Source organism: Capsicum annuum, chromosome 7 (genome assembly GCF_002878395.1).
Source record: "Capsicum annuum cultivar UCD-10X-F1 chromosome 7, UCD10Xv1.1, whole genome shotgun sequence".
Lineage (NCBI taxonomy): Eukaryota > Viridiplantae > Streptophyta > Magnoliopsida > Solanales > Solanaceae > Capsicum > Capsicum annuum.
In genome coordinates this window covers 3218547-3234644 of record NC_061117.1, presented here as the reverse complement: position 1 = coordinate 3234644, position 16098 = coordinate 3218547, and the positions used below count along the sequence as shown (strand labels likewise).

Genomic DNA, 16098 nt, shown 5'->3' with positions numbered 1-16098 from the left:
AATCATTCGTTTGTAGTCCTCAAATAATAACAAAGGTAAATTAATTCGCAACATAGATAGAACACCCGTTAGAGGATCGACTTTCCTAGGAGGTTGTGATTCCCCTAGTGTTCTAGAGACACTTTATGAAGAACGCAAAAAGAAATGCAAAGTATTTGAGGATAAGCTGACTAAGATCATTAAGCGTTTGTTCAAATGGAAAGGAGGCCCGTATGTTGAAAAGCTCCTGCTTAACGAACACGATCCCTTGACTAAATCTTTTGAAATCTATTAGAAGATAGTTCGTGAATACCGCCTTGCTCGCTCCCTTAGAAGAGACACCAATGCTGCTGAACCACAGCATTCAGGAGGGGCCAACCAAGTCGACACAAGCGATGTAGCTTCAGGAGCTATACCAACAAAGATGTCCTGTTCTAGGGTTCTACTTCTTTAGGTAGATTAGCCGCATCATTTTGTATTTACTGAATTATTGCGAATCTAAGCTTTTTTTAATTGAAATGTTAATGTTATGTGCAATCACCTTACTGATGCTACTATTGCTAAAAACAAATGATTTTTAATTACTAACGCCCGCAAGAGATTACAAAATACATCGCCCAAATGCCTGAGCTTTGTTAATTACAATACATGAAAATAAAATAAGACAGACATATACTTACAACAACGTTAGTTTAGCTTCCCAATTAGTTGCTACTGTTACAGCTAATCCCTCGGCAAATTTTTCAGTTTCAACGTTACTATTTCAAAGTAAGAAATATTTATAATTAAAACCAAATACTACATTACGACATTCATTCAAAACCCAAAACATAATAGTAACACCAAAAAAGATAACAAAATACTTCGAAACTATTTTTTGTAAAAGTAACACTTAGCATGCAGAGAGGAGGTTTCAACTACGAGAATATGTCGGTGCTTCTTAAGTTGAAGGACGAAGGAAGTTAGCTTGATCCTTGATATATAGATAAAAAATTTCCTTTCGTATCACCTCAAACCTCTCTTCCGTAGCATTTATCCAAATCATCATGAATTCTACACAAACCTGCGACCTTCTCATTTGTTCATCTAGCTCAGCCACTGCTTTGAATACTTGTTTGGTATCACGTTGAACGCCATCGGAGCTTTCTTCGATAGGCCGGACTTAAATACATAAGATAATTGGTAGGGTTAAACATACATGCAAAAAATGATAGGGATACAACAATGGATGGTCGTTTTAACTCATATCTTCATATCTTAAACAACTGCAACTATAATAAATTTATTCTTCGAATTGATATGGTTAACTCCATCATTGCTATGTGGTGACACAGTTTAAATAAAGATAAAAGATGTAAACTATCAATGTTGGAATTAATGTGCACGCCTAACCAATTGGTAGATTATGTAGCCGAGCCAAACATTACTTTACAAGTTACTATTAACTTAAATTTTTACTGGAAAGTAAATGTTTACATTCCAACTATGATTTAAGTTACCTAAGGCGTATGTTTAATGTTCTAAATTTTCACTCGTTAGGTAATCTTTCTTAATACTTCAATCGTCCACGGAAAATATTATTTGTCTTAATAATCATTCGGACTCTTGGATTAGAATGGAGGGGGAGAATTTCATTCCTCTGTAAAAAATTAAATATAAAAATAATTTCATTATGTCACATCGTGAACAAGATCTATGGGTTGGTTAGGGTCCAAATATCCAATGCGTAGGGTCCGTTGAGGTTAGATGAGCGACATTTTTCAAAGAGTGTGGGAAAACAATATGATTTAGGATTGAAAATTGTTCAAAGTCATTTTCAATATTTCAATCTTACACTCATCTTAAAATAGCTCAAACGTTAGCATTAATTTTATTCCTTTCTTCAAAATTTAAAAATAAATATTAATTAATAGATCATACCGTAATCAAATCACTTGTATAAATATGGACAACCATTGAAGCAACCATTCATTATACAAGTAAAGGTAAACAAACTATATAACATGTCACATATTCCTACAATTTTCGACATTCAAAGGTCGCCAAAAATGTCTTCCTACCAATCCGCCTCTTCCAATGCCCGAGTCTCTTCCAACCCACAACAAAGTTATGAGGAACTTCGCTTACTTCTTGAATTGTACTCTCAGCTTAATTACATCAAAATAGAACTTGATGCCTTAACTCGATGCATGGAGAGTTTTGAGCATAAGAAGGATGCCATGATGAAGATCATTGGGAAAATATTGGACAGAATTTTGATGCCGCCTCCAGGATCCTCCCATCCACCTCCAACTTTCTCTGACGCACCAAGCACCGTAGAGAGAAAATAGAAAGGTAGTAAGGAAAATATCAATGTTTAATTTTAATTTTAATTTTACTTTCTAGTCTTAATGAAATGTATGCTTATGTTTTAGCTTTATTGACTCATCGCTATGAATACACGATAAGTCATTTATCCCATCCATAGAGAACAATCATGTAACTTCAAATATAAATATTGACAAATATAAACCAAAATATCTCTAAAAGGCATGAATTCGTAAAAAAAAATGAAAATGAAAACCACATGTTTCTAAAAGGCATGAATTCAAAATACAACACACGATTTAAAAGATGAACGAATTAATATTTTTGGTTTGACCAAGCACGCGTACCCAATGAAATTACGAAAAAAAAATTGTTAAACCAACAGTCATCTACACCAATTACTAAGACGAAAACAAAATGAAGAGTCATCAAACTATAAGTGTCTGATGAATACCCTCAAAGATATGTCCATCTCGTTGAGAACAAATGTTTGAATTATCAATAATTTTAACTAGAGCGAATTGGTTAAATTATCTAACATATTTTATTTCAAAAATCTTTTCCGAATTAGTACTACTTTAAAATAACTACAAAGAGTAACTACACAAAAGAATATCTATTATTAACTGAAAAGTTTGAGTTTTTTATTTCGATTTATTGGATGTTGAATTTTGGAAATTGTTCAAAGTTGAGATATTTTCGACCTTCCAACTGCATTCCTTGGAAATATAATACTTTCTTCGACCTTCCATCTACCACATTTATTACGTTAACTTTCACTTGTTTTCCAAGCCTTCAATGCCTTTCTATTTAAATCTGTGGATATGAGATCATGTACAGAATAACAAAAAAAGGATTCATACTTAAAATGAGCTCCCAAGAAAATAATCCTGCAGCTTCCAATCCCGGAGCCCCTTTCACTACCAAACACTTTTCGGCTCCCCATAATCAAGTCTTGTCGCTGTGTTCTCAGATGAACGAGGTCAGAAAATAGTTTGATGCTATGAGTATAGGCATGGAGAGTTTTGGCAGAAAGCAAGAGATGCTTATAAGTTACATGAACAGTGGTGGATAAAATGACGAAGCCACCGCAGCCAACCTCCGACCCACGAATGACATCAAACAGATAATTATCCATTTTCTTTGTTCATATGTTTTTACTTTGTTTATGTTCCAATATTACTCTTTACAGGCAGCCTTTCCATTCAATATTGCACAAAATTATTAGTTTAATTATTACTGAGGTGTAAGTGATAGTTGAAATCTTCTTAATGATGCTAATAATTCGAAGATCAAAGCAGCCAGCAAGAGATTTGGAAACAAAACTTCCAATTGACAAGGCATTGATGAATACTACATATAAAAGTAAAATAAAATAGACATGTTTAAACATATGTGGTTTAGTGTTGAAAAGCATTGAAGTAGGTAACTTCGTGTTTAGAGACTATTTTCAATTTCAATCAGACTATATTGTCTGCATTGTCGTACAAATAAATGTCTACATTAATTGCTAGGGAAATATTAGAAGAGTAATTCTACTAAAGTCTTATCAGCTCAAATTGGCAACAATGCATGATTTTCAATTAACGTTTGTGGATCAAATTTGAAGGGGTTAGAAGATCCCAAATCAATAGAAATAATGATATACAAGCTATTAGATAAAACTATCGTCAAATAATTCAGAGCAATCAACTTTAAAATAATCGAGAACTACTACGTCAGAACTAGAAAGACCAAAATTAGACAAATAAAGATTGGTAAAAAAAATTTGTCGCGACATATATGGAATGTTATTGAATGCTACAATAGTATAACTAGAATTGTTCTTATGTCTCCAATTTATTGGCATCACATCGTGTTTCTTCATTCCATTAATCCTTGGCCACTTCTCTTAACGAACAGGTGGTCTTTCACTAGTCGCCACGCAAACACCGATAAACCGGACCCTCACTATCACCGCTTCCTCTTCCAAAACCACCTCTGTTTACGTTGTTCGACCGACAAAAATGTTAGTCAGAAGTACGCTGTTTTTTATGGCCAAAAAACGTAAACAGAGTTGATTTTCAAAGAGGAAGTAGATGCAGTGAGGGATCGGTTTGGAGGACTGAAGTTTGCGTGGTGACTGAAGGAACACGACCTATTCATTAATATAAGAGGCAAAGGATCAATGGGATGAGGAAACACGACGTGATGCCTAAAAATTGGAGACATAAGAACGACTCTAGCTATAGTACTGTTGCATTCAATAACACTCCATATATGCCGCTACAAATTTTTTTTACCAATCTTTGTTTGTCTAATTTTGGCCTTTCTAGTTCTGATGTAGTGGTTCTCGATTGTTTTACAGTTGATTGCTCTGAATTATTTAACAATCGTTTTGTCTATTAGCTTGCATATCATTGATCGTTTTGTCTAACCCCTTCAAATTTGATAGAGAATGACAAGAATCGTCTTGTCGTTTGTCTTGTTACAAAATAATTAAGCAAGCGAATTGAATAAACTTTTGTCATTTATTACGGTGTTTTAAAAAATGTACAATAGCAGCAACATATTTCTTTCCTGTATGATGCATGATGAGGCTGAAAATTCTTAATCCCATGCAATAAAGTGGACTACGATTTAATTAAATGGGATATGCCTAGCTAAGATAACATATTCACATATTGTCAACAATTTCAACACCTACACATAAGTAGAGAAGTATTTATGAGTATCATACAATGTCGTAGAATCAAATACAAATATATAATACAGATTAAGGAAAGAAAAAGCACACCTTACTACAAAAAACTCATGTACTGTGGGTTGATTACTTACGTTTGCATCATCGTCTCTACCTCCTCTACTACCACACCACACCTCCTCTACTACCTTTACGGACTCGTCTGCTACCGCCACTCCTACCTTAACTGCTTTGTCCCTCCTCGTATACATCATAGTATCCAGATCCCCATCTCTTAGCATCTCCGCGGCATGCGTATTGATGCGAAGATCTGTTTCTGTTGATCTGGGGCCTTCCACGTGTACGAACCTCCCTCAGATTTCTTACGATTGTTGAATCAGTATCGAAGTCCTAATCAGAAATGTTAGGGACAACCATGTCATCTTTCCAGGCCATGTATGTTTTGAAACGAGTATTCAAAACATTCTTCAGGTCCCTGCGTCTAACGGGACAGTCCAATACAAAGTCGCAGTTTCTATCAAGCCATTTCTTAATCCCATTGTACACTTGATACTTGTCCTTCGTTGTTGGGTACCCTCCTAGAAAGAATTTACTCAGATGTGGGCAGACTATGTCTCTCCTCCAGCGGCGAAGTATATATCTATCGTGAAACAGACAAATCTTTTTGAAAGTCATCGTCCTCATAATGTGGCAGCACGCAATCCCTTTACTTTCGAAGGTCTTGCAATTACATTCAACATATTGATTGGAGGGATGGTACTCCACGGTGAATAAAAAATTATCATCGTGATAATCACTTCGTATGGAACACTCTGTCACGTTATATACCTCAACTCCCTCCACTGCATTGAAATCGACATGTCTTTCAATTTCACAGTGTGGTAGCCTTACAACATGCACCTTAAAGAAATCGTAAATAGCGCGGGTGTAGTGGCCATATATCTGCATATCCTAGTCGAATGTGATGGTAGGTCGTACAAGCTGCTTTCTTTCACTGGCTTGGCTCTCTAATTCCTTCTCGTATTTAAACCTGAGGGCAACCTCATATTTTTTAACAAACTGCTTTAGAGAGCTCCGACCACTGATGTAGCCATCAAAGAAGGCATGCATTGACTCACACCTTTGCGTGGACATCATACTAACCCAAAAGAAGTGCTTGAGAAATATGGGAACCCATTTGGACGGCTCCGAGTAGAGACTTTCGAACCAAATCTGTCGACCTAGATCGTATTCTTCAATGAATTCCTACCATTTATCCTCAAATTCACCAATTGTAATGCTGTCAAAGATGATCGCTTTGAAGCGAGCCTTGGCAGGCTTATAATTGATTGGTCACCTCCTTAAGCTTTACGGGTAGCTTTGTAAAGATGTGCCAAATGCAATACCTGTGGATGGTATTTAGCAGCACCTCGCGAATGGCTACCTTAATACTCACACATTGGTCTGTGAGAATAGCCGTTGGAGGGATTTAGCCCATGGCCGTAAGCCAAGTTATGAATAAAAAAGCATATGTTTCGATGTCCTCGCTCGTGAGCAAAGCACATCCCAAAAATATGGACTGATTATGGTGATTAACACCGATGAAGGAAGAAAATGGCATGCGCCACTGATTCACGAGGTAGGTTGTATCAAAGCATATGACATCGCTGAAGTCACGGTAGGCAGCCTGCAGTGTGTGTGCACCCACACAGCATTTCGAAGTCTGACAGTACTGTCGGCGTTTATTGAATAAAAAAAATTTCGTCCTTGGACTGCATATCCACAAAAAATCTGTGCAACGCGGTAGCATCGCTGGAAAGTGTTCGGAGCCTCCATTGCTGAAGAATGTAGTTACGACAGAACTTGGAAGTGCACCTCATTCTTTCGGGGCCTCCAGCTTCGACCTCCAAGAGCCTTATGCTCTTTGAAGGCCTTAGACCTGCAATGTCGTGCGCTACGAGACTCCTCTTCACCATCTTGCTCAATTCCCTGTGGCAGGGCAAAAAAACGCGACAGTGCAGGTTCCAACTCATGATTGTGCTCTAGAATAACCTTTGTCACTACGCACGAACCATCATTCATCACTTGAAAGTTCACCCTAGCTTTGCAATCAACCCTCTTGCTTTGATTCCTAGCTGTTATTTTTCGGCACTTATGACACCCAAATGTCACATACTTTAATTGACCAGCCAGTTTTTTGCACTTTTCTTAACAACTCAAAAATCAGTCAAACGACTGTGTTCTTTATAAAATCCAAAGGCGGTTTATACACAACGAAAAGATATACCTTCAACAGGGCCTGCCGTATATTGCTCTTCGGTGTAGCTATCATCATGCATTGGGCCTTCCTCTTCTTCAACATCATCCTCCCCATAGTCATCTTCTTCGCCGTAGGAAACACTTAAATCTTTATCTTCAACCGATTGACGACACCTATTCATCTCCTCATCAGCCAGGTTTTGAAGGTCTTCATCGTCAGTGTTCAAATATCGATCTGGACCCTCCGCATATCCACCATATGAATCTTCATTACCATGCAAACTATCACTGTCCTCCAAGTCAAAAACGTCATGTAATTTTGCTCTTAACTGGTTATTACATTTATTATCATCCATTATGCCCGAATTAAATGGAAGAGGATAGTAAAATTAATGCCCAAGTGCAATGAAATGGTTAGGAGAATTTAATTGAGTAAAGTAGAATGATTAGTGAATCCAAAATGTAAAGAGGAAAGTTAAAAGAATAGAGGAGAAGTTTGATCTAGTAAAAAAATTAAAAGTGATTTTGTAATTTTGGAGGGAAGAATAGACAGTTTTGGAATTAAAGGACAAATCTGACAATTCACAAATTTCGAGTAAATCGAATCAAGGCCCTTGAGTTGCTTAGCACTACCCTTAAATATATATTGCATGACTCATCATAACAGTGCACTTTATTAAAAAAAATATTCTTCAGAAGGTATTCAATTTCTGCACTAAAGGTCTGAATAATTCTAATAAAGCCTTTTGAAAAAGACAAATGTTCTCTATCAATATTTTTTTATTTTCAAAAATCAAAATTTAAACTCAAATTTTTTGAATTTAAAATTAGAAAAATCATATCTATAAGATTTGTGTCGATAAGATCTACCACAAATCATCTAATTTAAAGTCCTATCAACTATACATCAAGTTTGTTGTTATATATGTGACATTATGTGGAGGTGTCATATCTTTATTTTTTTTATTTCTTTTTAGTTTTTCATTTGATGTTTGGTACTCGCATTGAAGCCCGACTAATTCAAATTTGCACCGGATAGGGCCCTATTTGGAGGGTAGCACTCCCTACCAAGAATTTTTTCATACCTAAGGCTCGAACTGAAGACCGTTTATTAAGGAAGAAACAGTCTCATCCACTGCACCACATCGTTTGATGGTCATATCTTAATTATTTCTCCAACAAAAACCTAATTTATTTTATATAACAAATAACTATACACTTCGGGTGTGTTTGGTATGGTGGAAAATATTTTTCATGGAAAATGTTTTCCTGGAAAATAAGTTGGTTTTCTACTTATTTTCTCATGTTTGGTTGGTGGGTGAAAAATATTCTCCGAAAAATATTTTATGGTGTTTGGTTGGTGAGTAGAGAATATTTTTTAGAAAAATATTTTTTAGTGTTTGATTGGTGAGTGAAAAAATATTTTTTAGAAAATACTACTAACTGTTAACTAGTATATCAGTGCCTCTAACAACTCAACAATTTGTAAGAAATAATTCAAGCATAACAAATAATATCAATATCGAATTCTAAAATACTACAATCACTAAATTTAAGCAACTATTAATTAGCAAATATAGGAGACATTTTTCAACATTTTGTCAGGACAATCTCAAGATACTACAATCAATAGAAACATAACGGAACGACAAGCTTATTCAACCTCGTGAAACAAGTTACATCGATGACAAGATGAAATATGCAATTAGCAAAAGTAACATATGTAAGTCTTCTCTATGAATATAAAAATAACAATACATTCAACGAATATTGAAAATGAAAAAAATTTGGGTTTCACTTTTTTTTTATTTCAAGCAGTGAAAAATTGAAGAAAAGCACAGTGAAAAATATTTTCGAGTAATGTAATTTTTTAAAAATGTAAAAAAAAATTTAGTGATGTGAACATGAATGTTGTTGGGGTGGGGAAAAGGAATGGGGTGAGATCATAAGTCTCATTTGTCATTTTTTGAAAAATGACTTCCCTTGACCATGAGGGAAGTCATTTTCCATCAAATGAAGGAAAATGAGTTGTTGTGGAAAATATTTTCCCAACATTTCATTACAATCAAACAAGAACAAATTGGAAAACATTTCCCATCATACCAATCTGACATGATCGTGAAAGACGTTCAAGAATTAGGTTTTGTTTTTATAAGGACTAAAATCACTTATTTTGACTTTCTCCATTCCATATAATAATAGGATGGATCTCGAAAGATATAAAAGATCTCCATCTAAATCGTATATAAATATATACTTTTCATTGAATACAACTTTCCACAAAATTCTATCTATTTATATATATATATATATATATATATGAGATTGTATTATTTCTGAAAGATTCTTAGCTCAAATAAACTATACAAAAATCAAAATAACTTCGATTTATCATCAGTATTTTAACTTATATCTCTCAAATTAACCTATACTTGTTTTATACCTATTAGGTTGGTGAATTGACTTTAATCCTTTATCGATAAATATTTTAAATTAATTTTTAAATGATCTGATAGTGTAAAATAAATCAATATACTAAGTATAAAAGTTAAATCCTCTAAAGAGAAATCCTCCGTAGATAACAAAGAAATTGCCAAATAATACACAATCAAATTCATTACAAACAATTTGAGAAAAACAAGACTAACCCCAATAAACATTAGGTAAAATCACACCACAATTTGAAGTAAATACACCATGAGGATTCTCAATCAAACCTATTGTATGTAACATGCTTGATTCTTTCAACTTTTCAAATTCATACGAAGCACTTCTGATAAACATATTGTTGCAACGAACTTGTCATTGCCTGACTGATAATTTCTCATACATCGGCATGTAACAATCATTTCTTGCAACGAACGTGTCATTGACTCATAATTTATCATACATTGACAAGTAACAAGCTTTTCTGAGCAATGAACACATCATTGATTGGCTGATAATTTCTCATACATTGGCATATAACAACCTTTTTTGAGCAACGAACACATCACTAACTGATAATTTCTCGTACATTGACATGTAAGAACCATTTTTGAACAACGAACACGTCATTGACCGATAAACGTTGGGATGTTTCAAAATTCATACAAGTACTTTACAAATAGTGGCATATGTTCAGCATCTAAACAAACAGCCAAATGTAAGTTCCTATCTTTTTTATTTGGACTTGGTATAATATAAACTGTCCCATCATATATAATCAATGCTGGTCCCATATGAATTGGCCTACCCCATCCAAAGTCTGAGTCATGGACTGGCAACCTAGTCCAACTATTAATATTAAGGTTAGGGCTAGCAAAGTAAGTCGGGCCTCGGATCAGGGTCGATAAGTCAGGTTGCAACTCGAGGTAGTCGAGTGCGGATCGTAGGTAATTGTCGTCCATTTTCGCCAACGCGCTATGAATTCTCTTAGCGGAGTCTACCAACGGCTCTGATTGAAGCTCAGATGATTTTGCTATAGGCGTTGCTGTGAACACGACATTTCCCAAGTACCCCGGTGGCAAGGGAGGACAAAGCCTCGACCTACCGTCAGTTGCCACGTGTAGTTTGGTCAATTGATCGTCAGGCAATGCACGTGCTTTGCACGTGCAGCGCCAAATATGGGCCGCGAGGATTTCATAAGTGCTACCCTCATGTTTGGACTTAGACTTTAGAAGCCCAAGTTGTTCACTTGTGAATTTTAACATGGTCGTCTTACTGGGCTTTGGGCCCATGGACTCGCGATTTTTCACCGATGAATTTAGGGTTGGAGGAGGATGGTACTCAACGTGCTCAAAAACCGGCGTTGGTGGGTCCCGTGCACGGAGGAGCGTCCGGTCGATGAACGGTGGGATGGCGACCGAGAGCCCACGAGCTATATCGGACCACGTGTTGATGAAGTGAATGGATGAGAGACCATCGGATAACGTGTGGAATACTCCACCACCCAGAGCGACTCCACCACACTTGAAACGAGTCACCTAATAATGAAAATCATACAATAGCTAAAATTAAGTACCAATCTTCATATAAACAAACAAATAGCAATAAACATTATTAAACTTATTATAACATAATTATATAAATAATTTTTACACTATCAATATCTTTTAAAAGTATATATAGATAGTCAAGTTGGAATAAATCACTTAGAAAAGACTTGCACTATCTAGAAAAGAACATTTATTAACCAATAAATGTGACTTGTGAACTTTAAATTGTATCAAATGTGACTTCTGTACTTTAAATTGCATCGATTTATTGATGGATTCACATGCACACATTCCGGGAAAAAAAAAAAAAAAGCAAAAACCAAAACAGATGCAATATTAAAACAATGTATACCCTACTAATTACAATTTTTTTTTGGTATACAAGATTTATGCAAAAATATATATATATATTTCATAAAATAAGGAAAAAAAAATAATACAGACCTAAAATAGTGATATTCAAATCAATTTGCATCATTAAAAATTATTGCAACAAGATAGCAGTAATTAATTTTTAAAAAATATAGTAAATAAAAGTACATTAACCCTAGAGTTTTGTACCTTCTTTTCCTGTCTTTATGTTTACTTCTTGACATAGATGTGTACTTACATTTTGAGTTGTCTTTATGTCTACTTCTTGACATAGATGTGTACTTACATTTTGAGTTAAGCTGCTCAAGCAGAAGCAGACTGGAGGTCCACATGTCTGTTGCTTCAACTGTAATTTTATTATATCACCTCTAATTAATTATTATAAGTTATTTATATATTAAAAAATTAATAATATTTAATAAAAAATTTAAAATAGGCATTTATGACATATCTGTTACAAAGCTTCAACTATAATTTTACTATATGACCCCTAATTAATTATTGTATTCCTAATTAAATATTATAAATTATTTATGTATTACAAAATTAATAATATTTAATTAGTTAAAAGGTAAAATAGACATTTGTGACTGATTCAGCTGCTTCAATCGTAATTTTACTGTATCAGCAAAGCAAGCACGAGGTCGACATGTCTGTTTCAGCTATTTCAACTGTAATTTTACTATATCACCCTAAATTAATTATTATAAGTAATTTATGTATTAGAAAACTAATAATATTTAATAAAAATTTAAAATAGACATTTATGACATGCCTAGTTCAGTTTCCTCAGTCGTAACTTTACTATACCATCCCTAATTAATTATTATATTTCAAATTAAATATTATAAGTCATTCACATATTATAAAATTAATAATATTTAATTAGAAGAAAAAAAAGTAAAATAGACATTTATGAGAGTTTCAATTGTTTCAATCATAATTTTACTGTACTATCGTTAATCAATTATTATAGAAGTACTTTTTTATAATAATTTTCCTATGTCGCTTCTAATTAGTTATTACAAGTCACTAAGACATTTATGCTTCATTGCTTTTACCGTGATTTTATTATATTATCACTAATTAATTATTATGATCGTCTAAGTATTGAAAAATTGATAATATTTCATTAAAAAAAAAAAGGTAAAAGAGACATAAAACAATATGTCAACATAAAAAATTTAATTGACTATCGAAATTATATCATTACACATAAATTGAAATGAGACAGAGCAAAACATAAAATAACATATATTATTTAAAAATAAAATAAAAAATATTATAAATCACAATAATTAAGAACTTAATATAACAGTATATATGTAAAAAAAAAATTGATTCACTGTCAAAATTTTATTTGTGCCACATAAATTGGGACAGGAAGAATATTCATATATTGTTGAAAAATAATGTAAAAGACATTGTAAATCACATAATTAACAACTTAAGAAATTTTAAAAATATAAACTATTTGACTGACTCTCGAAATTATACCAGCATCATTTAAATTGAAACATATCTAAAGTATTTTAATAATTAAAATTGAGATAAAAAAATAACATATATTGAACCCGTGCACGGGCCATCAATATCTAGTATTATATATATGAGACAACATATTAATTAAAGATGTATATAAAAATAAAAATAAAAACTATATTTTGTGTAGGTTTCTGGAAAACTGGAAACATCATGATCTTAATAAAGTTATAGCTTATCAAAAAATAAATACAACCAAAGTGGTCACCTAGCTAGTGCTATAGTTGTTTACTTTAATTAGTTTATATTATTGTTAGTAGTAGTGTAGGTTTGAAATTAAAGACTTAAAAAGTATGTTATATTCTTAAATAAACAAAATCTATTCTAAATCATCTTCTATTTAAATTTAGAAAAGCTAATAGAGACATTAATTATGCAAATTATTATTTAACCCAATCTTGAACTTTTTCCCCTTTTTATTAAATGAAGTTTAAATATTTTCTTTCCCTTATTTGGTTAGTGAGGAAAAGAAAAAAGAAAAAAAATCTTGAAAAAAAAAATTCTAAATTTTCTTACTTGAAAAGGTGAAGAAAAGGAAAATTATGGTCTCTACATTTTTTCTCCATTTTAGAAAGATTTTATTATTCTAGATTTCAAGTGAAATTTAGTAAGTAATATTTTTTTTCCCTAGACCAAACTTTACAAAGTTTTATGTACAATGATGATTTTTTTTTCTAATATTACTAAATTACCTGAAATATGACTAGATATGTGACAGATTCAGAATTTAAACTAGAATTTAAACTTTATAAGATCAAACTAGAATTTTACAATAACTTATTTAGACCATTTTCGATCATACTATATTTTTTATCTCCAAATATAGATAATTTCTATATGAACAACACCAACTGCAATCCACAATTCTATTTTATACTCCACAAAAGAATAATCTTTTCTCTCTTCAACATTATATTTTTATTTTTATTTTGTTAATATTTTTTTTTATTTCATAAATAAATCCTTTCATATTTTTAAAATCATCTCTGTATTTATTATTTCTCAAAATATATGTCAAGTTAAAAATGAATAAGTATTTATGTGTATTTAACTTGACACGTATCTTAAAAAATAATAAATAGACAATCTATTTTATTATATCACTTTTTGAATATAATAATATTTTTTAAAAAAATATAGTAAATAATGTATTATATATAATATAAAGGATAAAATAAATAAATATTTATTTATTTATTTTATAAACTGAACAAATATTGTTAGATCAAATGAATAGACAAGTAAAAGATGAATGGAGGAATTACCAATCACATACAAAAATTTCTATTCTTAATAATTTATTTTTACGAATCAAATATTAAAATTTGAAAATCAATTGCATGTATTTATTTATAATCTTTTTAAACTCATATGCAAGAACTAAGAAGTAAACCAACAATTACAAGTATCTAGATGTCCTTAATAAGTGAGGTTAATAACGTATAATAACATAAACAAAGACACCAAATATATATGTATATATATATATATATGCCACTAATAATGTAAAAATTATTTTACCTGAAATATAACAAGTGGGAAGGTTGAAATATCTCCAGAAGTATCAACAATTGGAATTAATTTTCTAATTTCCAAACTTGGTGTAAAATCACCAAAATCATCAATACAATAATCACTTTCAGCTTCAACAAATAAAACACCTTCATTATTACAATTAATTTCAATTCTTCCATGTTCATCTCTAGCTAATCTTCCAGCCATTGGATAAAATGAAACTAAAACATTACTTAATGACTCTTTCATAACTTTAATATCAAAGAAATTTGATGATCCATTTGGTTGATAAAAATAAACTGTTAATAAATGGACTCTTCCAACAATTAAATCCAAATTTGAACTCCATAATCTCTTTGTTGGTGTTGGCTTTGATGGTTTAACTAATGTTGATTCTTTGATACTAATTTTCATGATTTTTTTTGTTTGGTAAAAAAGATAAAGGGGTGTTTGAAAATACAACCTTTTTATTTTTTTGGAATTTTTTTGATGTATGAAATATAACTTTTCTAGGGGAAAAAAGAAATAGCAAAAGAGATGAAGTAGAAGAAGCTAAGAAGACAAGAAATATAGTGTGTTGGGAATCATTATTTATAGCCTTGAAATTGTATGGCTACTATCATATATGCTGATTTATTGGAACCAATAAAAAAATATTTTCTACAGAGTGCAAGTTGTTGTAAGTTAGTTATATAATTTAATTCTTTTCTTATGGTATATTAATTTCATCATGGCAGCCCATCCTTACCCTCATTAATATTAAGGTTCAATTAAATTTAGATTCGTATAAAGAAAAAATTATTGAGGTAGAGCGTAATAAGGCTCGAACAATCGAACTTGATTTATATTTGGACATGTAATATAAAGTTATGGTATTTTAAATTAATATTTGAACATGTAATTTGAGTCGATGATTTTAAATCCAAATACTCCATAAAATATGACCAAATCATGATTTCAATTTTTCTAAATATAAAACTTGACCACATAAGTTTATATTTTATATATATATATAAAAAAAAAAAAAAGACGCATATTCGGAGTGAAGAGATTGTATGTATATATGAAAAGATTATACTAAATAATACTAGTTACTATTATTGTTGACTAGTGGATTTTTATAAAATTATGTGTTTGAATATTTGTAGTCTCAAATATTAATTTGTAATAGGAATGACGATATATGTGATTTATCATAACAATACTTATGATACTCTGATATTTTATTTTTGAATTATAATTTTATTATTTCGTAAGATTATATAAGAATTGAGAAAAATTGAGAGTTTTCATATTCGTGAAATTTTTATATTTATGAGAAAAAAATACAAATTAAAAAAATTTAAATCATATCAAAAAAGACTTCATCTTCATATCATAATTTCATACCGCTAGTACAAACAAGACCTAAAATTGAATGAATATTACTACTCAACAACAATTTTTGTTGGTCATGACAACCTTTATCAAAATATTGGTAGATGA

The 16098-nt window shown here is 31.8% G+C and overlaps 1 protein-coding gene across 1 annotated transcript; it reads right to left on the bottom strand.

Moving 5' to 3' along the window:
• Nucleotides 1–9746: 9746 nt before the first annotated feature.
• Nucleotides 9747–15178, bottom strand: LOC107877588 (shikimate O-hydroxycinnamoyltransferase). Its single transcript, XM_016724265.2, has 2 exons — nucleotides 14620–15178; nucleotides 9747–11172 (listed from the first exon to the last, which is right to left on the bottom strand). The coding sequence occupies exons 1-2, from the start codon at nucleotides 15025–15027 to the stop codon at nucleotides 10288–10290; spliced, it is 1293 nt and encodes a 430-aa protein (XP_016579751.1). The 5' UTR covers nucleotides 15028–15178; the 3' UTR covers nucleotides 9747–10287.
• Between the last annotated feature and the right edge of the window lie 920 nt (nucleotides 15179–16098).

Bases quoted from the DNA above. Each gene is read 5' to 3' on its own strand.
- LOC107877588 (XM_016724265.2), bottom strand. From the start codon at position 15,027: ATGAAAATTAGTATCAAAGAATCAACATTAGTTAAACCATCAAAGCCA. The intron at 11,173-14,619 runs GTAAAATAATTT...TTTCATTATTAG, and splicing joins TCCCACTTGTTATATTTCAG to GTGACTCGTTTCAAGTGTGG.